The 24,709-nt window shown below is 43.5% G+C and overlaps 2 protein-coding genes across 16 annotated transcripts in view; one reads left to right on the top strand and one right to left on the bottom strand.

The window, feature by feature from the left end:
* The window catches only part of LOC149308673 (uncharacterized), a 77,902-nt gene that overhangs the window by 46,777 nt on the left and 6,416 nt on the right, over nt 1-24,709 (top strand). The window lies entirely within an intron of this gene.
* Nucleotides 1,061-23,762, bottom strand: LOC149308674 (four and a half LIM domains protein 1-like). Of its 2 annotated transcripts, none has more exons than XM_089536280.1 (6): nt 23,663-23,762; nt 5,828-6,009; nt 4,904-5,081; nt 3,549-3,718; nt 2,108-2,294; nt 1,061-1,309 (listed from the first exon to the last, which is right to left on the bottom strand). In XM_089536280.1, exons 2-6 carry the CDS (start codon nt 5,981-5,983, stop codon nt 1,155-1,157), a joined length of 846 nt encoding a protein of 281 aa, XP_089392406.1. In that variant the 5' UTR covers nt 5,984-6,009; nt 23,663-23,762; the 3' UTR covers nt 1,061-1,154. The 2 variants fall into 2 exon arrangements, with proteins under 2 accessions (XP_089392406.1, XP_089392405.1); XM_089536279.1 differs by lacking the exon at nt 23,663-23,762 and adding an exon at nt 10,528-10,634.

The raw sequence follows: 24,709 nt of genomic DNA, 5'->3' as shown, positions 1-24,709 counted from the left end.
AATGTACTTAAGGAAGGCTTATTCTAAAGTCAGCAGTTGCCAAGCCGGAAGGTTAAACACTGGTTAAAAGAAGCCATGTATTACATATTCAGCTACATTCTCTGTTTTAATAGTAAATGAAAAGTTTAATATTGTCACATATGAATTATGATGAATGCGTATTTAAGAGAAGCACCAAACCTTTCTCAAAAACCACTAATTGCAGGGTGGAGTCAAATGGCCACTTCTTTTTCACCCCAGATAAGATATAACTATTTTTTCTGTCACACCTAACAATTGTGAAGAGACAGAGTTGTGAAATTCTGCCTACCATACTCTCAAGGACAGAGAGCCTGACAAGGAAACATCTGAAGCTGTAAAGGAAGCCTGGTCTCATAAAACAAGAAAGATCTCCAAATGGATAGTCCCCCTAAAAAGTGATTTTTTGGGAAGTGAGCACCTTGAAATAGAAAAGACCCACTTTCTATAAAAGCTGAGATGAGATTTAATTAGCAAAACCAGAGAAGATTTGTTCTAAAAACGGGGAGGTTCTAGAGTTAGGAAGTAGCATAATCTTTTCAATGGGACAGGAAGGTTTCAAAACAAGGTGCAGAAAACGTTATGCTTCTATGAAAAGGATGCATGATGGTGGGTACCATAAAGGGGCAACAGCGGTTAAAGGAAAATGGCAAATGCACATAAGAAGAAAAACCTGCTTTTACATTTTTTTAAAAAATCCATTTAAAAATATTAATATTTGATGCAAGACTGAAACTCAGTTCCAGGGTTTGGTTCAGTGAGGCTAAACCACAAAGGGAAAGCCAAACACTTTCTTTACAGCAGCCATGTGAGTTCACCCTCATGTTATTGGACACCCACCAGTTAGTACCCTACAAAGGAAGCATATTTGGTTATGCAAGGCCCTAAAAAGATCAGCTGGCCTCAAGGTTGTCAAGAAAGCAAGGTTAGTGGCAGCTGTTTTTATTTAACATCATATGCAGAAGGAAGGGGATGGAGGGAATAGAGAGTGCTTTGCACTCTCGAGAAAGCAAACTTGGGGAGGCAAGGACCTAAAATGTAAAATCATACAGCCAGGTAAGAAGTAAGAAGTTGGCACAAGGATCAAAATCAATTCTGCAGAATCAGTGCTTGCTCTTCTCCTCCTCTTCCCCTTCTTACAGCTTCTTGGCGCAAGCAGGGCAGTAAACTTGCTCAGCATGGTACACAAAGGGCTTGTTAGCCAGAGGGATGGAGCACTTCTTGCAGTTGAAACAGTAATCGTGCCACGATTGGCCTTCATGGCTGACCACGTTGGTGCCTTTTCCAAAGCCTGGTCATAAAAATACAAACAGAGGTTGAGCAGCAAGGAAATAGTGGCACCATTTAGCTGTTCAGACAGTTGTAGAATCTTCTGGAGGGAAAGAAACCTTTTACAGTGGTGTAAAGGCAGTGTTTCTCAACCAGGATTCCCTAAGAGATCATGACTGGGCGGAAAATAAGCTTTTTTTACATTGTAGATGTAATAATTTTTATGCAGGGGTTCTCTGAAACCTGAAAATTATTTCAAGGGCTCCTCCAGGGTAAGAAAAGGTTGAGAAAATCTTGTGTAAGGAATGGTGAGAGCCAGCATAACTTTGTCGTTTCAGCGTTGGACTACAACTCTGAAGACCACAGTTCGAATCTCCATTGAGCCTTGGAAACCCACTGGGTGACTTTGGGCAAATCATGCTCTCAGTTTCAATCTGCATTACAGACATAAATGCAGTTTGACACCATTTTAACTGCCATGGCTCCATCCTATATGGAATCCTATGGACTGACATGTTTCCATCCCAACCCTATTCTGCCAGGGAGAAAGACACAAAGCACTTCCGACAGAAGACCATCCAGCCTCTTGTTTAAAAACCTTCAAAGAAGGAGACCGCCACACTCCAGGGCAGTGTTGTCATGTTAAAAAACCTCTTGTTATTTAGAAACTTAAGTTCTGAAAAACGGAGTAAACCTGTAGAGGCATATGAAATCGGGCATGATGGGGAGAAAGGGTGTGAGAAGATTATTGGAGGTCCAAACACCAAAAAAGGGGGGGAAATGTTTGGATGCTGCTTTGCCCCGGTTTTGATTCGCTTACCCGTAATAGGGTTCTTGCAGCCGCTGCACTTCTTGGCCACGAAGGACTTGTAGCAATCCACACAGTAGAACTGGTCCTCCACAGCCGTGAAGCGTTGTCCACCCAGCTTCTTCGTGCAGGTGGCACACACAAAGCACTCGGCGTGGTAAGGGCGATCCTGGTAGGCGACTCCGCCAGAGGTGATGGGCTAGCATGGAAAAGTCAGCAACTGGTCAGTGTGCTGTCTGTATGCACCTGGTTCAACTTTTTCCACCCCTCCATCCATCAGCTGCATTATCTGCGCATCATCTATACAAGGTTTCTTTCTCCTGTTTAGGCCGTAATTTCAGTCTAGTGTAGTGGTTTGAGCATTTGACTAGGTCTCTGGAGACCAAGGTTCAAATCCCAGCTCGGCCATAGAATGATCTTGAGCAAGTTGCACTCTCTCTGCATCAGAGGATGGCAGTGGGCAAACCCCCTCTGAAGAAATATTTCCAAGAAACCCTATTATAGGTTCACCTTAGAGTCTCCACAAGTCAGAAAGGACTTGAAGGCACAGAGCAACAAACATGATTCGATCCCATAGAAAGATACACTGAGGGCCAGTGTTCAGATGAGCCCTGAGAGCTGATCCACCCAAATTTTTCTTGGTGGTTAAATGGGGATAATAAGCAGTAACCTTTTCTCAAGGGGTTTTGACCCCATGGATAGCAGTACTCAGCCAAAGCCCAAGAACAGGCTAAATCGGCTAAGCTAAAACAAGCAAGCCCTGATTCTCCATACTACCCTGAACACATCTTGAGCTTGACTAATTTCAGAGGCTAAGCCAGGTTAGTACTTATATGGGACACCAAAGGAAAGACAGGATCTTCAAAGTAGGACTTGAAAAAGAAAATCCTGCCTGAAATCGTCAGTAGCTTCTGGTTCTACCAGTCAGTTGACAGTACTGGGCCTGATTGATTTTAAACTTATTTCAAGGATTTATATCCCACCTTTCTCCCACAATGGGATTTAGGTGGACCAAGGGTCTGACTTAGTACAAGGCTTGGCAGTGATTGTGTGCCTTTTCCAGGTTATGGCAACCCTAAGGGGGTTTGTAGTTGTGGTATCACATGTTGGTCTATGACCATAATAAACACAAACTAGAACTAGCGGTACCATGAGGGTTGTGGTATCATGGTGTGCCTGGTGGCACCCATCTCAATGGAACAGTGAACCCACTGAAAAAAACATGGGGCTTTCTTGGCAAGTCTTGTTCAGGAGTTTGCCTTTGTCTTCCTCTGAGGCTGAGAGAGTGTGACTTGCCTGAAGTCACCCAGTGGGTTTCCATGGCCAAGCGGGACTTTGAACCCTGGTCTCTCGGAGCCGTAGTTCAATGCACACATTTAACTTCCCATTTAATATAAGGCTGCTCATTCCTATGTTCCTGACACAACCTACCAAGGTGGTCGAGAGGACTTACATTCTTGCACTTCACACAGGTCTTGGCAAATTTATGCTCATGGCAGGTGACGCAGTAGATCTCGTCCCCTTTGGGGAAGAAGCTGGCTGTGCCGATCACCTGCTTGCACTGGTTGCAAGTGAAGCAGTCCTTGTGCCAGACGGTCTTCTTGTACTCCACGTTCTGATCGCCTGCCAAGAGAAAAGAAGGAGCCTATCATCCACAGCAGCAGAAACTGGAATCCAAGCATTTCTGTACCAAGTGGTTTTGCTGAATGTTGGAGACACAACTCTTGCAACCTACGTTTTGTTCAGGATGCAGGTTGTCCTATGATGACAGCGTTCACCATTATCAAAGGAGACCAAGCCTAGGGAAGTTGGCTTGGTGGAGATATCGTCATGCCTGGCGGCTTCCATCTCAGTGGAACAGAGAATCCACTCAAGGTTTTAATCTAAATTTCAAGAAGCTAAATTTATTTGAGGATAGGCTATTGCTCAGTACCATAGATTTTTCCTTTAAACTAGCAACAGAGAAAACCCAATTTGGATCCAGTGCCATGCTGACATGGAAGACCACCAGCAGCCGCCACTGTGGTCCAGAGCAGGACCTTCTCTGTTGTGGCACCTACTATGTAGAGAAGAAACAAGAGACACACCACAAAATGCCCAAAAATGGTACAGTGGGCCCTTGGAATCTCATGGGCTTTGTTTCCAGGAAATGCTAAATGGTTCTTGCAGTGTCTTCCAACTCATTCTGTGAAACAGTGTATTTCAAGTAGTATCTGGGGTTGGGGTAGAGGTAGGCTGTCAAAACATGGTTATTTGATGGGGTGGCAGGATAGAGGCGATTTGGGAAGGGCCTAAATACCCTAAAAGCACCAGATCCCTTCTAATCCTGGACACTAAGCAGGGTCAGCCCTGGTCAGTACTTGAATGGGAGATGAATACCAAAATGCTGTAGTAGAGTATATATTTCATAGAAAAGAACTGGCAAGGCCACCTCTCAGTCTTCCTTGCCTAAGAAGGTCCTACAAAATTTGTGGGGTCTCCATAAGTCAACAGCTGACTTGAAGACACATACACACACTGCACACAACGGCACCAGATTTGATCTTGGAAGCTGAGCAGGGTCAGTCCTGCTTAGTATTGGATGGGAGACCGCGAACACATATTGAATGCTGCAGGCTCTTTTTCAGAGGAAGGCACTTGCTATTCAACAGGTGAATTGAAGGCCCATACATACACAACAGAGGTATGAGGAGATCGGGGGCAACCCAAGGGCCACCCTGGACCTTCCCAAGAGTCACACAGTTCTCCTCCTTCATCCAAATAACCTCCCCAGAAATGAGGAGCACTAACCTGGGGACCCTTACCTACCTGAAACGATGGGCTTCAGGCAACCTTTGCAGCGGGGCGCCTCCTCGTTGGTGGTGCACTTGTTGCACCAGACCTTGTTGTTCTCCTTCAGCATGAAGGGCTCATTCACCAGGGATGTGTAGCACTTGAAGCAGCGGAAACAGTTCTCGTGCCAGTAGCGGTTCTTGAAATGCAGCTCCTGTGAGAAGAGAAGGGGACGGAAGGAGATATGCATGACCAGAGGCTTCTTCCAATGGGTTAGAATCCCCACCAGATTCTCAAATGTCCTTGGATGGATCATCGTGGGTTCATGATGCTGTTCATGGGTGCCAGCATAGGCAATGGCAACAGGAGGGGAAAGACCCCGGGTGCAGCAGCCATGAAGGAAGTGATGGAGAAATAGGATGCTCAGAGGCGGCAAACTATGGGCTCATTCCCATTCCAGTTTGCTCCGAAGCAGGATTCGGGGCAAACGACTCTCGTTCCCATTTGAAACCACTTCTGATCCTCATTGGATCAATTCCAGGAGGAAAGAAGCGGGGCAAACACAAATAACCCGGGGTTACTTGATAGTGCCTTTTTGCGGTTCTTTTCACAGGAATCGATCCTTAAGCGAGTCAAAAAAGGCTCAGTGCTCTCTGCTGCTTGGTTGGTCTTGTTTTCCTTCTTCTGCCTCTTAGTTTTACGGTTGTGGGTCAGCATAACATGAGGAACTGTATTAAAGGGTCACGACATTAGGAAGGTTGAGAACCACTGTTCTAGGTTCTCCAGTACAACTCTATGGTCAAAGTTGTGGTGGAGAACCTAGAGATTCCTAGATTTATTAATAAAATCAGCAAATAATAAAATCCGCAAACGTCAACATTGCAAATGCGGAGGGCCAACTGCAATCCTGGCTAAGATGCATTTTATCATTTCTGGGCACCCGTATGTCCCTCCTCTTACCTTGGTGTCGGCCCCAATCGGTTTCCGGCATTCTGCACAGGTGTTGGCGCAGAACTTCTCGAAGCACTTGACGCAACAGTGGCGGCCTTCCTTCTGGACGTATTTCTTCCCATGCAAAGGGTCGCGGCAGTAGTGGCAGTCAAAGCGCTCCGACATGGTGCCCACGGTGTAACTGCTGGGCCCTGCGGGAAGACAAGGACAGAAACGACACATCATACATTTGGCACGCGACGGACGGATGGAAGGACACCAGCCGCATCTGGAGAACATTTACTCATTTTGTACATACCTTATTATATATTTGTATATACCTTTGTCTTTTACAATGGTCATATACTCAATATCCTTTCTTGATCTTACTATTTCTATTTATTTCTTTATTCCTTTGCATAATTGCATTTTATCCAGTACCTTCCAGTAATAAAAACTTATATTCTTTGCTAACTTAATAGCTAAATTATAGGAAATAATAGAAAAAGAGATACTTAAGGCAGACTTAGCGTTAACTTTTAGCAACTTTGCGTTAGCTTTTCTTTCGGTCGTCTTAATTAATGAACTGCTCAAGAAAGTAAAAATAAAAAAGGGGGAGATTCCTTGATGCTTTTTGAAAGGGAAACAGATGCACCAGATTTTGCAACTGCAAGAAAACAGGTGGAATTAAGCGCAATGCTGCAAAAACAACACAGAAAAAGGCCAAAGTTTTGACTCTGGGAAAAGTAAATGCTTGGGCTGCGTTTTCATCTTGCTGCCACCAGAGGGCACTGTAAAGCTTCCATTGCTTTCCATTGAAACAGAATGGACCAGAAGACAGAACTTGGACCCCAATGAGAAACACTAACTACAACTCCCAGGATGATGATGATGATGATGATGATGATGATGATGATGATGATGATGATGACGACGACAACGACCTTGGGCGAATCACTCTCTCAGCCTTAGAAGAAGAAAGCAGCAGCAAACCTCCTCTAAATAAATGTTGCAAAGAAAATACAGCCCTTCAAATAACTTGGACCTGATCCCTACTTTGCCTTGCTCCCAAATTCAGATGTTTATCACTCAGGACCCTAGCCAACTCTTTATCAAACTTCAAGAGTAATGCCTTTGTCCCTTTCCATGTGAAACATGAAAAATGGCATCAGCCTTGGGAAATAAACAGGAAACATTTAATAAATGCTGAATGCACCCAGGAGTCACACGGACGCCATGTTCTTGGACAGAACAAACGTGTCCATTCCAATACAAAATCCCCCCCTTGGAAGATGGGATTTGCGTGGCGTTCGATGCATTTATTAATTTATGCATTAATAAACTATCGTCTATCAAGACATAGTAGAACAGCGAGCAATAAATAGACCAAAGTCTGTTTATTGCTCAAAGTCCAGCATTGTGGGCCAAGGTGGAAAGATCGTGAAATGTGCAGAACCGAGACAAAATTTCTCATCCCAAAACAAGTAAATAAACTCGAAATATCCAAATTATGCTTGTCTGGGGCCAATTATTTGTTGCTTTAGAAACTCAGTGGGGGATGCATCTGTGTTTGTGTAACTTTCTGGTCTTATTTCTGTCTTCTTTTGAAGGAATTCCAGTTGTCCCTGAGCCAAAGAGGCCCATGACAGACGACTTGTGCATCCATATTTATTTATAATTCATTTATTCAACCGGTTTCTCTTTACTGTGATTTAACAAATATTCTCCATAATCTTTTCACAATTAGAAAAAAAACCCTGTAATTTCAATTTCTTCCTATCTTATGTCTTCATTTGTTGTTGAGCCTCCAAGTTGTTTCCGACTTACGACGAACCTAAGGCAAAACCTGGCCAGATTTGCTCAGAGAAAGTTTGCCATTGCCTTCCTCTGACATTATTTCTCCAGTACTTTGGGATCAATCCAGACGGTTCCAAAGCATTTTATATTTTCTTAATGTTTTATATATGGGACACCATTTTACTTGCCATTATATTTAATGGGACTTGAGCATCCATGGATTTTGGTGTATACATGGAGGGTCCCGGCACCAAACCCTAGCAGACACCAAGGGCCCAGTGCAATAATAATACCCCATTATATATATTGAGATTTGAGCATCCATGGATTTTGGATGGGGGCCCTTAAACCAAACCCCAGCGGATACCAAAAGGGCCCACTGTAATATTGGATTTTGAGACTGCAGTCTCTGTCCTGTGGATTGCCAACTGCCATGGCTTGCCTTCAGGGACTGAAATTATAAGATTGCACAAAAGCAAAGACCAGAAGACTCAAGCCAAGTGCGGAGGTCCTGGCATGGCCAGGGAGAGTTAAGTAAAAACCAGTGTGCTCATTACTAACTCCTTTCTGCAACCAGTCTAAATATAAGCACACTACCCCATTGTTTTTTCCTGACTCATTTGCCCTTTAACTGGATTATCCGGAATCTGGTCCTGCTATATAAAGGCTGCTATGTCATGGCAACAGTTTGCAGAAGCGGATTCAGCAAACCAAGGAGAGGCCACAGAGCTGATAAGCAGAGGACTGTACTTTTCAGGATGCATGCTTTTATCTGCAAAGGGCGGTGGAAAAGGCCATAGAGCCACAGACAACAAAAGGACGAATGCCAAAGAGGCCGAAGAGCGAGAGGAGTTATGGAGAAATATCAGGACGTTGTAAACGCTGTGCTAGTCCAGGCAGTTCTTCATCATCATCATCATCATCATCATCATCATCTATTATTTACAGAATAATAATAATAATAATAACAACAATTTATTTCTATGCCGCCTCTCCCATAGGATTGATGCGGTTTACAACAATGATGATATATATACAATATAATAATCCCACTATCCCCTCCCTCCCCAACTACATCAAAATAAATCCTACATAACAGTAATACAATTTTAAATCATTAAAACAATAAGAGACAGGACAATGGGAATCTTGGGATAATCAGTGAATAGTCCCTATCAATGAGCTATATCAGCGGGGATGACTTCCGGGTGGATTATTCGGGGAAAGCCTGTTATCCACACTGCACCGTTAAAGCAGTTTGGTACCACTTTAATTGCCACGGTTCTGTGCTACAGAGTCCTGGGAGTCGTAGTTTGGCGAGAGACCTAGACCTCTGTGCCACAGTTGTTGTTTTTTCAGGACCGTGGATACCAAAATCTGTTGGTTTTGAGCATCACTGTGGCTCTAAAATAGGATTTTCTTGGAGAGATTTGTTCAGAGGACGTTACCTTCCTCTAAAACTGAGAGTGTGGCATGCTGAAGTCACCCAATGGGTTTCTCTGGCTGAACAAGGATTCGAATCCTGGTCTCCCAGAGTCCTAGTCCAATGCTGAAACCACTATACCAAGATGGTCCTCTCCTCCCCAGGATGTTTTTTGGAAGAGTTACTGTCCTCAAAGATCAAATTTGAACCAAATACTCATCCGTTGTGCACAAAAGGGCTATACGCTTGTTATCTGAGCAGATTTGTATCCTGGCCTATGCCACATTTTGCTTTGGTTGGTAAAGACGCAGCATGATCTATGTCACAGTCTATCCTGGATTTTTAATTTCAATATAGTTGCCCTTGGAAATTTGCTTTTTTGGGAGCCAGGAAAAAAGAGAAGCCTCTTGAAATGAAACCAGAGAAAAGGGAAGGTCAAAGATGCAGAGTTTCTTAGGGATGCCCTGTGTCAAGAAGCTAAACCTGAATCCTCAAAGTGGTCCAAGCGACTAGCACTGTAGACTCCTTGGAGATGCTCAGGGCTACCTGTGTATCCTTTCTCCATCCAGCACAAGGCAGCTAACACCTACAGTGTGTTTAAGCACAAATGGAGCTAATGCAAATACGCAAACCAACACAAAAAAGCTGTTGGGGAAAAAACATGAGGCCAAGATGTCGAAGCTGAGAGCTAAGAAGTTAGGAGGCTATAGTTCAGAGCCCTAGACCCACTTAGTCCCATCAAGCAAGGCCTTCTCTCATTCTCAGTTTACCCGATCTGTAAAATGGGCACAATAATATCAGCACAAGAAGATAGAAAGTGGCCTTATAACCGGGTCAGATGCCCAGTCCACCTATTGATCAGAACTGTCTGCTTTGGTGGACAGCACAGTGGTTCCCAAATTTTGGTCTACCAGATGTTTTGGACTTCAGCTTCCGGTATTCCTGACTGTCGGCTAAGCTGGCTGGGGCTTCTGGGAGTTGAAGTCCAAAACACTTGCAGGACCAAAGTCTGAGAACCACTGCTCTAACATTTCAGGTAGACCTCTTTCAAACAGCTCCCAAATATCCTTTCAAATCGCTGTGCTGGGCCTTGAACCTGGGATGCTCTGCATGCAAAGTCTGCATGGTCTTCTTTCTCCAAGCCTACTTTAGGGGACTCAAAAGCTGTTGAAATGCCAGACAGGAAAAAGCAGTGCGCAATTAATAAAATAATCCTCGCATACAAACCCGACATGCTCAAAAACAAAATGTCTATAAGCAAACCACAAATGTCTACTTGCTGAGTACCTCCCTTCAAAGGCATAGGACCAAAAGCCCTCCCTAACTGCTCACGACTTACTAGCAAACCTCCAGTGATCTCTTTTAAGGATGCATTAAATCAAGACCTGTTAGCATGGAAGCAGAAGAATCCTGCTGGATTCAAGCAAACCTGCATTGCATCAGATATCAAGAACAAAGATCCCTCTCCAGCAAAGTTCACCCAAACCAGATGCAGCAGCTTGAGCTTTACCTGAGTGTCTGTGATAAGCCATCCTGCCAAGACAAATGTGCAACTACTTTAGATCAGGGAGCTCAGCTGATAAGGAAAGGTCCCACTTTTGACTGTGGACATATAGTTAAGGGAGGCTATTAATACGGGGGGAGGACTAGGGATGGCGATGTCCAGCCCCCTTCCCCACGACCCATGGACCTCATCCCACTCCAAACATCTTACCATTTTAGGCGATCTCAGGGGAGAAGAATAGGACGGAGGGAATGTACCACCGGCAACATATAAATACCTGCCCAGCTACTTCAGCCTCCAAAAGTGTCCAAATGCTGGGGAGCCCTTCTAAGACCTTTAAACCTCTCGTTGGAGCATGAAATGGCTTTGGCTGGAGAAGCCATTTCTACTCTTAAGGCAGCTGCTTTGCTTATCCATAAGTTTCAATAGCATTCTTATTAAGCAGACTTGTTCAGCCATGTTGGGTAGATTATGAGGATGAACTGAATGTTGTTGTGCTGAAATGCAACTAGGCACGGAAAGATTTGGATAAATTTCATGCTAAAGATTAATGACAGCCACCCTGGAGTCTAAAGTTCACCTGCTTTAATCCATGTTTCATAGAACTGCACTAAACCATGGGTTGCTGTGACGTCTGAACCAATCCTGATTTGTTGTGATGTCTAACCCAGCTTTCTCTGACGAACCATGTTTTGTGCGGTTCAAATGCCACAGCTATGATTTGTTGTGTGGTCTGACCAACTTCATCGGACAATGACTAGTAACTGGCTGTCAAATCGGTATCTATGGCTTGAAGCTCACTTGCAAACTTTGCTATATTTGAAGTAACATCACGGTTTGAGATGTTGCTTGGACCTTGGATGCCATTGCTTGAATCTCATTATCATTTTGCCTGAAATCAGAGAAGGTCCAGGACTTCTCACAGTACTTGTCCAGAGTTGCATATCCAAGGGAATATCTGATATGGGCATCTTTAAGGGAAAGCTGCCCAACCATACGCTGATCTCTTCCCTGAGGAACATCTGAGAAACTTGCAAGGAACATCTAATTCCACCAAAATGCTCTCTGAGTGGATCAATCTATTGATTTAGTCAAACCAAACTTTTCCAACTTGATACTGCTCAGGTGTGTTGGATTACAGATCCTATCATCCTCAGCCAGTACAGCCATTGCCTGGGGATGATGGAGATTGTAACTCAACATGTGAAGAACACCAGGCTGGAGAAGCTTGGATGAACCTAATTTGAGGGTTGCAGATGTTAAATAGAGACAGCATGGTGTAGTGGTTAGAGCATTGGACTATGACTCCAGTGTCTGAATCCTGGTTTGGACCTGGAAACCCATTAAGTGATCTTGGTCATGTCACACTCTCTCAGCCTCAGAGGATGTCAATGGCAGACACTCTGAAGAAACCTAAAAGAAAACCCCATGATAGGTTTGCCTTAGGGTCCCCATAAGTTGGAATCAACTTGAAAGTATACGACAAGATGTTGAACGTTTCCTCCTTTGCATTTCTTCTCTTAGCTCAGCAAACAAGTTGCCTTCTGTAAAGGTTAAGTCTTCACTCGTTCATGCGTTAGATAGACGTGTGATGAGTAAGCATTGAGGAGGGGGGCATTTTCCCCCTGAGCACTTTCTCAACCTAAACAAACTTGCCATAAAAAGGAAGACGTGGGTCTCACATTTCCCTGTCACTCAGCGCCAGAGAAATATCAACTTTAAAAAGAGTCCCCAGCGTAGATGAACTATTAGTCACTATCAAAACTCAACAGTGGTAAACAGAGAGTGAGAAGGGCACCAGATCTATCATTTTGGAGTGATGTTTCACCTTCATTCCACATATAAATCCCTTCCCCAGCAGGCAGCCCTGGTTGAGAGGCCAATAAGTACAGTTTAGGATATTAATAATATGCTGATGCAGATATAATAATAGGCACAGTGGATCCTCAAACACTTTGGGTTTCCTTTTGGAAGGAAAAGCTGGTGGAAAGCATTTTCCTCTGTCAACTTTTATACTGGAAAGTCTTTGGAGCAAGGACCCAAAAACACTAATATAAATATATGTTTCTTAGCCGTGCTCAAAATGGAAGGCATTTTGAATTTCCTCCTGGATGGAAGGTTGAGATATAGGGCATGTCCTGGAAAAGTGTGATATACTGAAAGGTGAAGATGGTGGGTCCATCTATGCCAGGATAGTCCAAGTCATACCTATCCCAGTTTGGTAGAGACAACCCCGATTCATCCTCTTTCATCCCATGTTTCCATATGCTTTAAAAATGTTCCACTTTCTCTCTCCTCTTCCCATTTCCCCCATCTTCTCAGCGTACTTCAATTGATTGAGACTGAGTTCAAAATGCAAAAATAATTCACATTCAATTCACTCAGAGAGGAAAGGCAGGATCTTGTCCTTCCCTGTAGGCTCAGGCAAACGGGATCTGCTGCAGCCTTTCTTAAGTTTGTCTGTTCTTAACAGCTTTTGCTTTCTGATGTTGCTTGGCTAGACATGTCCCAGTTTTATCTATGAAATGTTGGAGGTTATACAAAGCACAGGCCACATGTGAAATGTTTTTATGGTTGCCAGAGACCATGAGGAGTAAAAATATTACCGTCAAAAGATGGAGATATCTTCACTACATTTTTGCCTTCTTGGGTTCAGGAAAGTCCTTTTTTAAAAAAGAGGAAGGGAATAAGAAGTGACTTTTGGAGTCACTTCATGTTGTTACAAAAATAAATCTCTCTCTGGACCCTTATTATTATTATTATTATTATTATTATTATTATTATTATTAATATTTGGTAGGAGTTGTACCATTTCAACATCTCCTGTAGGATCAGTGTGACCGCCCAATTTCAAACAGTTGCCCACCTCTGATCTATACTCTGCTGTGCATCAAGAGCTAATGCAACAAATCGTATACTAGGGCAGCATCCACACCTGCAGAAATAATCCAGTTTGACACCACTTTAACTGCTACAGCTCCATCCTATGGGATCCTAGGACTGTGAGTTTTTTGTGGCCCAATGCAAGAAGACAAAATATCTTACAGAACTGCAGACTACAGAATTCCATAGCATTTTGCCATGGCACTTAAAGTTGTGTCAAACTGGATTATTTCTGCAGTGCAGATGCATCCTAAGATCTGGCTGGGCACCAAGTTGCTGACCAATGTTTTAGAGGCACAGATGGACCTTGGAGAGCAAAGAGGAAAGCCACCAGCCAAAAAGAGCCTAGAAAGTCTCTTGCGTTGTTCTCCCCCCCCCCCCCCCCGCAGAAGTCTCCTTTTTGTACATCTGCTCCCACTGCTGGGTCTGGAAGCATACCAGCATTAACCCAAATCAATGCACCGAAGACCAAAATAGAAGAGAAAAGAAGGAAGAGGGAAAGTTGTGACCCATGGGATGCAAAGCTGCTGTTGATTTACACCTTGGTTTCTATCAGCACCCTGTCAGAGATGTTTGATCTTCGGGAACAGGTGGGACCACCCCAAGCCAAGAATAAAGGCAGTGTGGTGGATGGGTGGGTTACAAGGTTAACAGGAGAGAGCAGATGGCCTCTGTGTAAAAAGAAACCAGGATCCCTGCATTGGATGGAGGAAGGAGCCAGGCAATGTATGCACTAAGCTACACAAGGAGACAAGAGGGTCGTGGACAGAGATTCGGAGCACTTACTCTTTCCCATGCACTCAAAGCCTTTCACATTTCCACAAGCTACAAAGTTTGCTGAATGACACTTGGGGGAAGGTCACAACCTGACTACCTAACCTACCTCCTCCAGGTTGTTGGGTGAAGAATCCTAAGCCCCTTGGAAGAAATGCAGGATTAAAAATGACACAATAGATCGATAGATCAATAGATAGAGCCCTTGGTATCCACTGGAGTTTGGTTCCAGGACCCTCTGTGGATACCAAAATCCATGGGTGCTCAAGTCCCCTTATGTACAATGATATTATTATTAGTATTAGTATTAGTATTATTAGTATTAGTATTATTGCTACAGTGGGCCCTTGGTATCAACTGGAGTTTAGTTCCAGTACCTCAGTGGATACCAAAATGCATAGATGCCCAAATCCCATTATATACAATGGTGTATTATTATTACTACTACTACTACTACTACTACTACTACTAAGTGGGCCCTTGGTATCCTCTGCAGTTTGGTTCCTGGATCCTCAAGTCCCCTTATACACAATGGCACAGTAAAATGGTGACCCTTTTATGATTATATATATATATATATATATATATATATTGATCTTTTCAAGCCATGGAGACTTAAATCCACGGATAAAGAATTCATAGATACAGATATATGTAGACCGGATAGATTTATCATTGGTGTCAGTGTTGTGTTCATTCAAGACATTTCCAACTTATGGTGATCCTGGACAGGTCACACTCTCTCTGACTTTGAGGATGGCACTGGCAAACCCTCTCCAAACAAACTTGCCAAGGAAACCCTATGACTGGGAGGCACACAACAACATGAACAACTCTCACAGTCCTAGCCTATCACTCAAATCATGACACCACACTGACTTTCCTTGGCACCGATACCTCAGCAAAATAGATGCACAAAAGGCTGCTGAGAAACAGGATAGAAACCAATTGTTTCAGGTTGTAACATAACCTAAGACGAGAGGAATCCTAAGCCTAATGCCAAGTCTAGAGCCCTGTTTGGCCCACTGGGCATCTTGGTTTACAAATCCTACAATGCCCAACAACACAGAGAGGCCAACAGTTGTGTCTTTGGAAAAAATGGAGTTGTCAGTACAGATATCACAAAAGGAATTCTGGAACAATGGCCACCTGTTCTCTCTAAGACTGCTACCGAAGTCGCTCAAGGGAATATTTGGAGGATGCTCATGAATGATCGATTGTCACAAAAACATCTGTCATTCTTCCAAAAAAGACAGACAAAGCTTTTCACTAGCCCTTAGCAGCAGGGCCCTATGGAAAGGGATTAAGTGCAAAGGTTATTGTGCCAACCGTCCGGATGAGGTCTGGCATCTTTGGCATGAAACATGAGCCAAAACATGTCCTAAAATAAGTCGCTGGGCCTTGGTCCACTGTCAGCCCCAAGGACATGCCACAATTTCATTCCAACTTGAAGAAGCACCTTAATCCCAGCCAGCGATAAGGATTTAATTTCCATGGCGTTTGGATGGCAACACAGAAAGATGGAGCAACAAGGTCAAGAGCACTGGCTCTTGCATTCGTCACCGCCCCTCGGAATAGTGTCAGTTCTCTGAGCTGAATAATGCATTAAGAATGGAAATGAGTCGAGTCCTCCCTGAGATCAACCTTTTGCATGATCTGAACCACTAGAGAGCTCAGTAATAAAGTCTTGCAAGCTGAAATGGATTCATTGGCCTGTATTCAGTATAGTTTACTTGACTAAGTACAAAACTTAGTATTTACACTTAGGTTAACATCACTTACTTAGCTAAGCAATGTCAACCTAAGAGTAAATATAAATTCAGGTTAGATCTGGTTCATAAATATGCATTCTAGAGCAGAAGTAGTATTGTCTGAAACAGAGATGTAAACACTGAGGTTTTCAAAATATTATTATTATTATTATTATTATTATTATTATTATTAATATCCCTTCTCCCAGCCCTGGGACTCAGAGTGGCTTACAACATTAAAAAAAACATACAGAATTAATGCAGTTTGACCCTGCTTTAACTGCCACAGCTCAATGGAATTCTGGGATTTGTAGTTCTGCAAGCTATTTAGCCTTCAGCTCTGGTGCCATGACAAACTTTTTAAGCCAGAAGGGTATCCATAAATGAAAACAATAATTTTTAAAAAATGAAAATTCACACATACACACACACACATACTCAGTGCCATTGTGTAGCTTCAACTGCAGGCCAGGAAATGCCAGGTTTGAATCTGTTGCAGACCTATGCAATAAATCACATTTTATTTTTACTCATCAGCGCAGCAGGCTGGCATGCTCCAGCATAGAAAAGTCCAGGGTAGAAAAGCTGGGCAGGCGGCCAGGGGCAGAAAGACCTTTCGAAATGTCTCCGTGCCCAATTTGCGTGCCACTTTTGTCCGGCTCTGAACGTGCCGTCCTAGTTCGCCATGTCGACCAAGAGGAGAGCCCTCCGACAACTCTTCCCTTTTATGGTGCCTTATAGAAAAAGTACCGGAGGACTCGGTCTTGTCTCCTTTTAAGATCCTAAAATGCATTTTATTGCAAACTAAATTTTCTGTACAGTGGGAGCAGAGAGCTGGGGAAGGAGGGAAGGAAAAGAGTGTTGCGTTTAGAGGCCTGAATTAAGGATCTTTGGGTTCTTAAAAGATGCAGGCATAATTCAGTTAACAAAGAAGTTCCTTTTTGCAAAGGCTTTTTGCACCCACACATCCCCTTTGCATCCCCTTTCCTCATCCTCTGCCCAGATAGAGGTGTTTTAGCAGCATTGGCATTGGGAGGATGGTGAAGGAGAACTGGAGGAACACAGACTTTGGGTCTTGCATTGCAGCAATGGAATAAAAATTAATTTGGAAAAAAATGGGATTCTACTCTACCCAACCCTATTATAATCGACGTGTGCCAGCATACAACAGGCAAGGTAAATGGGGGCAACCACCAAATTCCCTAAATAGATATGCATGAACAGTCAAACAGAAGGAAAAAGCAGAAAAACCGCCCTTTCTAGTTCTCTCCAGCATGTTGTTGTTATCATTGTTATTATTATTGTTATTATTATTATATTTATTTATATCCCACCCTTCTCCCAAGACTAGGACTCAGGGCGGCTTACAACATTAAAAAAAACACCATCCAGTTAAAAACATACAAAAACAATAAGTTAAAATAGGATTAAATTACTACGATAATTAAAACAAACCACATCGATCCAGCCATAAAGAGACATTGCTGATTTATCGGTGACCCTAAAGCCTATCATAGGGTTTTCTACGGAGAGGTTGTTCAGAGGTGGGGTTGCCCTTGCCTTCCTCTGAGGCTGAGAGAGTGTGGTTTCCAGAGACAAGACGGGATTCGAACCCTGGTCTCCCAGTGTCCTAGTACAACACTCAAGCCGCTACACCACACTGGCTCTCATTACAGAGAGAAAAATACAAATCGCCCTCTCACAGCAGACCAAGGTTGCACCTGCACTGCCAAAATAATCCGGTTTGACCCCACTTAACTGCCACAGTTGAATGCTATGGAATTCTGGAAATTACAGTTTGTTGTGGCTTTGTTACACACAAACTGCAATTTTCCTAGAACTCCATTGCATTGAGCCACAGCAGTTAAAGTGGTGTCAAACTGGATTATTTCTGCAGTGTGGATGCAGCCCAAGCTGTTTGGGGGCACCACTAGATTGCAAATGATGAAGACCTTCCCACATTGAATCCATCATGGGTCCCCAGAACTTTGCCTTCATCCTCGGTGCCTCCGCTTGCGCCTCCAGCCACATCGCTGCTGCTCATGTGGGCAACCGGATGCCTTCTGCCCTAGGCCTGGTTGCACATCTGTTCTCAGTGATGGAGGAGAGGAAGGATGTTGTGGTTGCTAGGGAACAAAATACCTGAGATACCTTGGTGGTTGCTTAGCAACCAAACCTGAATTCCGTACCTAGGACAAGACTTGAGGAAGGCTGCAGCCACACTGCAGAATTGATGCAGTTTGGCACCGCTTTAACTGCCATGGCTCCATCCTGTGGAATCCTGAGATTTGTAGTTTGTTGCAGCACCAGAACTCTCTGACAAAAAAATCAAAGTATCTCACAAGACTATAAATCCCAGAATTACATAGATTGGACCCATGGCAGCCAAAGCAGTATCAAACTACTTTAATTCTGCACTGCAGATGTGGCTGAAATCACTGGCACAAACAATATAGCATGTTGTGTGTGTTGTGTGCCTTGGTTTCCGACTTATGGCGACCCCAATGCGAACCTATCATGGGGTTTTCTTGGCAAGATTTGCTCGGAGGAGGTTTGCCATTGCCTTCCCCTGAGGCTGAGAGAGTGTGACTTAGCTAAGGTGACCCAGTGGGTTTCGTGGCCGAGCTGGGATTCGAACCCTGGTCTCCAGAGTTGCAGTCTGACACTCAAACCACTATGCCACTATGCACACTGCAGAAATAATCCAGTTTGACACTACTTTAAACTACCATGGCTCAGTGCTATAGGATTCTAGCAATTGTAGTTTTTTGAGACATTTTAGCCTTCTCTGTCTGGTGCAACAACAAACTACAAATCCCAGGATTCCATAGCATTGAGCCGTGGCAGTTAAAGTGCTGTCCAACTGGATTATTTCTGCAGTGCGGATGTAGCCATAGACTGTGATAGAGAATTCCAGCCCAGATTTTTAAAGCTTACTTTAAAGAGAAAAGCCAGATCTGAAAACGTTATGCCTTTCTTCTTCCACGTCCCAGAAGCAGATTGGGTTACCCTTCTGTTTCCTTGTTTTATATGTGATACTTCTTCTCTCTTTGCTCTTCTGGCACCGCTTTTGTTTGGGTGACTAAAAAATTCCCAGACTTTATCTGTGAGCTAAAAACTTTGGCCTCCAAAACATGTCAAAACAATCTGCGGGGAACATGTTGAGGAGAGCGGAATGACATTGGCCAGTGCCAGTTATTGCATTTTTAAAAAGAAATGCAATAATAGCAGAAGTTCATACATTATTATTATTATTATTTCCCCCCCGAAGAGAAAAACAATCCAACCTGAAGTCCTGCATATTTTTAGGACGGTCTGCAGATCGGGTTACTTTGCTGTCTGGCAGCAATTTGGTTTGTCGTTCTCTCATTATCAAGTTGCTCATTAACTCCAATGTACAAGGAACAGGTTTATGGTTTACATTAGCATTTGGCGATCGCCCCAGTCAGAAAAATAAAAACTAAATGAAATTAAAATGACTCATTTGTTTCAAATGGGTTTATTCTTCCACTCATTGAGCATCAAGAAAAGATACACAGAGAAAATCTTGCCAGGCATGATGAGGATGCAACCAAGCTGGGCGCGAATGGTTGCTGTTGTGTGCCTTCAAGACATTTCTGACTTACGGTGACCCTAAAGCAAACCTATTGCAAGATTTTCATGGCCAGATTTGTTCAGAGGAGGTTTGCCCTTGCCTCCAAGGGAAGCTGAGAGAGTGTGACTTGCCCAAGGATTGCCAATGGATTCCTATGGCTGAACAGGAAATCGAACCCTGGTCTCTGGAGTCGTAGTCCTAACGCAAACCACTGCACCAAAACATGAAGACTTCTTGAGAAATTCAGTGTTCCCTCCCAACATAGACACCTGTGGCTTCACAAAGGGAGACATGCTGGATTCCAAGAAAACATCTTCTTTGAATTGCAAATGGACGTTAAATTTTCTTGACTTTGAAAATCTATCAGTGACCCCATGGCCAAAAAAGGCAGAGGTGCCAGCCTGCAGATAGCCCTATCAACCATCTGACCAGAAACAGAAAATGCAGGCCTATGACTAACATCTTCAATTTCTTTCTCCTGTTTGCCTGATGAAGAGGAAGCCAGTGTTGGCTTCGAAAGCTTGCAACATGTAATTGTGCATTTTGGTTGGTCCAATAAAGGTATCATTGGATGTTATTGGATTTGCCAGCCTAGTGTTTGCCACAAATGGCAGCCCAGCTGGGCAAACATCCCAAAGCCCTTTGTTGCCGTTATCTCTTAGACCTCAGAAAGAACAAAGGCAAGCCTTTACACTTCCTGAGCAAATAAGGTTCACAGAAGTTATGAGTCGCAAAATAAATACTGTATGCAGTGAGATCATGTAGCACCTCTGAGACTAACTAAAGAAAGAAGTTGGCAGCATGAGATTTTCTAGACTTCAAGTCGTTTCAGAGCATGCAATCCCATAGCATACAATACAAAACGAAAGCATGCTAGCTGGGGGATTCTGGGATTTGTAGTCCCCCAAAAAAGAACTTTTAACAGCTCTTCCAGGTATCTCACCAAAGCACACAGTTTGAGGATCGGTGCAAACAGCGACTCTTATCGAGGCTGGAAATATCTCCAGCTGTCTAGTTGCCCAGACGGCTACGTATCTGAGGTTGGCCCAATGGAATTTAAACGATTAGCTCTACCCCGAACAAATCTGGCGCCGTATAATTTTATACTGGCTGTCAGGAATTTGAAATATTTTCCCACCCCTTAAATCATGTTTATAATTAGACAAGAGGAGCGGGCATCATTCATGGCAAAAAAAAAAAAAAAAGAGGAGATGGGAGCAAACTGTGACCCTCTTTATTCTCCCAGGGATGCGTGAATGGATCAAGTGACAGCCACTGAAATGTGTTCAGATATCTTATTCTGAAAATCAAATATGCCTTCCCACACATAGGGAAGTCTAATGTTTTATTCCTTGCCACAGCAGCTGGCAGATCCAGCATTAAAGGATGAATCCGTCCCAGCTTTTAGTCAGAATTTGGAAATGGAGCTGTCCATGGCGCTGGATCCATTTTGGGGGATCTGGTGCAGACCGTTGAATAGGATGTTTTTAAAGTTTGGACTAAGACCTGGACCAGATTCATTACAATAACCCGAGCAATTCTTAGCATCTTTTTAAAAACATTTTTGTTGCTATAGTTTTTGGTAGGTTTTTTTGGGCTATGTGGCCATGTTCTAGAACAGTTTATTCCTGAGGTTTCACACACACACACACACACACACACACACATATCTCCCACTCTCTTCCATGCCAGCATTCTCTGAAGATGCCAGCCACAGCTGCTGGCAAAACGTCAGGAATAAACTCTTCTAGATCATGGCCACATCGCCCAAAAAACCCACCGAAATCTATGAATGCCAGCTGTGAAAGCCTTCGACTTCACATTTTTGTTGCTGTTGTTGTGTGCCTTCAAGTCTTTTCTGACTTATGGCAACCCATGGGATTTTCTGGGCAAGTTTCTTCAGACCGGGTTTACCATTGTCGTCCTCTGAGGCTGCGAGTGTGTGACTCGCCCAAAGTCTCCAAGGGTTTACATGGCCGAGCCAAGATTCGAACCCTGGTCTCCCAGAGTCCTAGTCCAATGCTCAAACCACTACACCGTGCCAGCATTTGGGCCAATATTATTCATGCTATCTTCTAGGCCCAAACTGAATTCTACAAGGTCACCCAATGGGTTTACATGACCAAGACAGAATTCGAACCCTGATCTCCTAGTCCAACGCTCAGTCCGCTATGCCAAGCCAGCTATTGATGTTATCAGACAAGGGAAATTGGAAGTATAATCCAATGGCAATCCGAACGCAATTATGGGGTTTAGCGTTATTGCGTGATAGACTACCAGACGCAATTTCGGGCAATGGGAAGTCAGTCTGAACGCAATCATGAGGTTTCGTGTTATTGCATGAGAGGTGATCACACACAATTTAGGGCAATGGCAAGCTATTTTCAGGTAATGGGAAGTCAGTTCGAACGCAATTCAAATTCATGTAAATTTTCTGAACTAGAGAATTCACGTGAATGCGTTCTGGCCCCATTTTCTTTTCATTTGAAATTAAGATAAATTCGTCCCGTGTGATAAACTCCAAAGTAAACAGTTACAGTATTTAATGTGAAGAGATCTTGTAGCACCTTTGAAACTAACTGAAATAAAGTAGTTGGCAGCATGAGCTTTCGTCATTTCAGCTAGTCTCAGAGGTGCCACAAAATCTCTCTACATACTGATTCTGCAGACTAAGATGGCTATATCTTTCAATTCTTACAGTATTTAAAATATCCTTTTATAGGCAATTTTATCCACGTTGTTGAGTGCTTTCAAATCTTTTTCCAACTTAAGTTGAGACTTCGTCCTTCTCATAGTGCAGAATTGAGACGGGTGTAAAGTTGCCACTAGGAGGTGGTGGATTTGTGCCAGAAACAACACAATCCGAACTCGGGGTTTTTTGCAAAGCTGCATAGCTGAGCCTCTTCCCTGCTAAGTTCACAAGACAGCTGCCACTTCTCTGGATGCGCAATGCTCATAAACCACAAGAATGTTTCGGGGCGGAGAGCACTCCTGTGCAAACTGTTATGGCAACAGCAAAACACAAGACACCGAAGGGCGGCTCAAGTTTATCAAGCTAAAAAGGTCCTGGGTTTCTTTCACAGAACTTGGTCCACCTTGCTCAGTATTGCCTCCTCTGACCAGCATTGCATATGGCCAGCTTCGGATCTTTTTAATATTGTAACAGTTTAATACCATTTTAATTGTCAATTTTGTAAAGTTTTTAATTGTACTATGTTTTTTAGACCGTGAGCCACTTTGGGTCCCAATCTTGGGCCAAAAGCAGGATCAAAATAAATGTCATCATCATCATCACCATCATCCTGAATATGAAAAGTGATTCATGCTCATCATTAAAGCTCTTCTATTAACATCCTTAATTTTGTGGGGATTTCTATCCCTTGGAAGGGAGGAATTCTGTTTGAAGGAAGATTCTTTTGTCCCTCTTCAAAAACCCAAATCAGAACCTCATTCTGTGAAATCACACATCATGAAGCCCAGTCACACTCATGACAGATTTCATTGAACACCCAAAGAGGAACTTGGAAAATAAATCCACTGAAGCACATCTGGGTTGAAAAAGCCTAAGTCATGAAAGGCAAAGAAGATGGCATACCCTTGTTGTGATGCTCTGCAGGCAAACATGCCCCTCAGTGGAAGCAGATGCATGCCACACTAAGATGGCCAAGGACAAAAGCCCGGCACAGAATGATCTCAGCTCCCATTGTCAAAGATACCCAAAATGTCTAGCCATCACAGCTGGGGGAAAGCTAAAGTGGCACATTTATTTGCCAGCACTGAATGCACCCTGACACACTCAGCGCAAATGTTGCCTTCCGACCGTTGTTTCTTTCAGAGCCCCTGTTGTGTGTCGGGATGTGGTTCAGGAAAATAGCAGAAACCCAAAGTCCTCTCTCCACTTGAGAAAAAGTTTTTTAAAATCATAAAAAGCAAACAAACCATTCTCCTCATCACGGCTTTGCAAGAAGCTCTTGTGCTTTTGGGCTGCTGCAAAAAATATGCATGGCTAAGAAAAAGTCTTGTATGGTTAACAGAAGTTGCAAGGCATTTATGAAGCATGAGGAGATTTTTCCACACTTCAGGATGAAAGCTGTCCCCATGGAGAGATGCTAGAGGGAGAAAGGAGAAGGATACTCACTCTGGATTTATCTTTGGTGCCAGTGCCTAGATGCCCAGCGGAGATCTTCTGGAACAGCTGCTGTTGCTGAGTGCTGGCAGCAAAGGAGAAAGTGTGAGCTGGAAGGAAGCTGGAAGGCAAGAGAGAGTTTGCCGTCGGGTGGAGCTCAGGACTTGGAGGCAGGCCCAGAGGACAAAGGCAGGCAAGATTCAGATGGGTCCAAGTCAGCCCCAAAGGATGCCACCAAAGATAGGAAGCCACTGGCCACAGTGAATTATGATGATGTACATCCAGGTACTGACAAGCGTGCTCTAATAATGTGCAGTGCACATCAATGCTCCTTGAGCATCAGGCATGAGTCACTGTACCATTGCACAATGGATGCAAAATGTTGTACAGTCGGCCCTCCGCATTTGCAGCTTTGACTTTTGCAGATTGGATTATTTGCGGTTTTGATTACTATGTCCTCTCTAGGAATCTCTAGGTCCTCCAGCGCAACTCTGCCAGAAGTTGACCATAGAGTTGTGCTGGAGAACCTAAACGTTCCTAGCGCAGACACTTCTCTCGGCATTTGTAGGTCTTCCAGAATGTTTCTGTGAGTCAGACTGGAAGACTTGGAGATTCCTAGTGAGCTGTACTCTCTGGTAAAAAGAATAACACTTTTTCATGTGTGTTTTTTCCACATTCACAGGGGTCCTTCACCCCTAACTCCAGCGAATGTGGAGGGACCACTGTAATGTCACATTGTAAAAACTACTTCAGTTCAATTTTGCATACATGTCATAAGGCCATTTGTGAAGATGCAAGTGCCAAGCAGAATGCCAGCCTTTATCTTTATTTATTTACTTAATAGACCTTAGCAATGACAACCCAATTCTCCCAAAACTAATAATATAATTATAAGAATTTATCAGCCAAGATCCTGAATTGAGGAGACAGTGTAACTTTATGCTCCTGGAGTTACATCTCTAGTTGTGTTAGGCTCCCTTGTTTGTTACAGCATGGCATTGTTGAGCAACAATTAATGCAGACCATGCTGGCTGAACCATAACTTCCAGCTACACAAAG

The sequence above is a fragment of the Sceloporus occidentalis genome, unplaced genomic scaffold (assembly GCF_023333645.1).
Source record: "Sceloporus occidentalis isolate IW3139 unplaced genomic scaffold, rSceOcc1.0.p SCAF_8, whole genome shotgun sequence".
NCBI lineage: Eukaryota > Metazoa > Chordata > Lepidosauria > Squamata > Phrynosomatidae > Sceloporus > Sceloporus occidentalis.
The sequence above is the reverse complement of the archived record's forward strand: the minus strand, read 5'-3'. Positions and strand labels throughout refer to the sequence as shown.

Bases quoted from the DNA above. Each gene is read 5' to 3' on its own strand.
- LOC149308674 (XM_089536279.1), bottom strand. From the start codon at position 10,549: ATGGCTTATCACAGACACTCAG. The intron at 3,719-4,903 runs GTAGGTAAGGGT...TTCTCTTGGCAG, and splicing joins CCTGAAGCCCATCGTTTCAG to GCGATCAGAACGTGGAGTAC. The intron at 2,295-3,548 runs GTAAGTCCTCTC...TTTCCATGCTAG, and splicing joins CCTGTGTGAAGTGCAAGAAT to CCCATCACCTCTGGCGGAGT.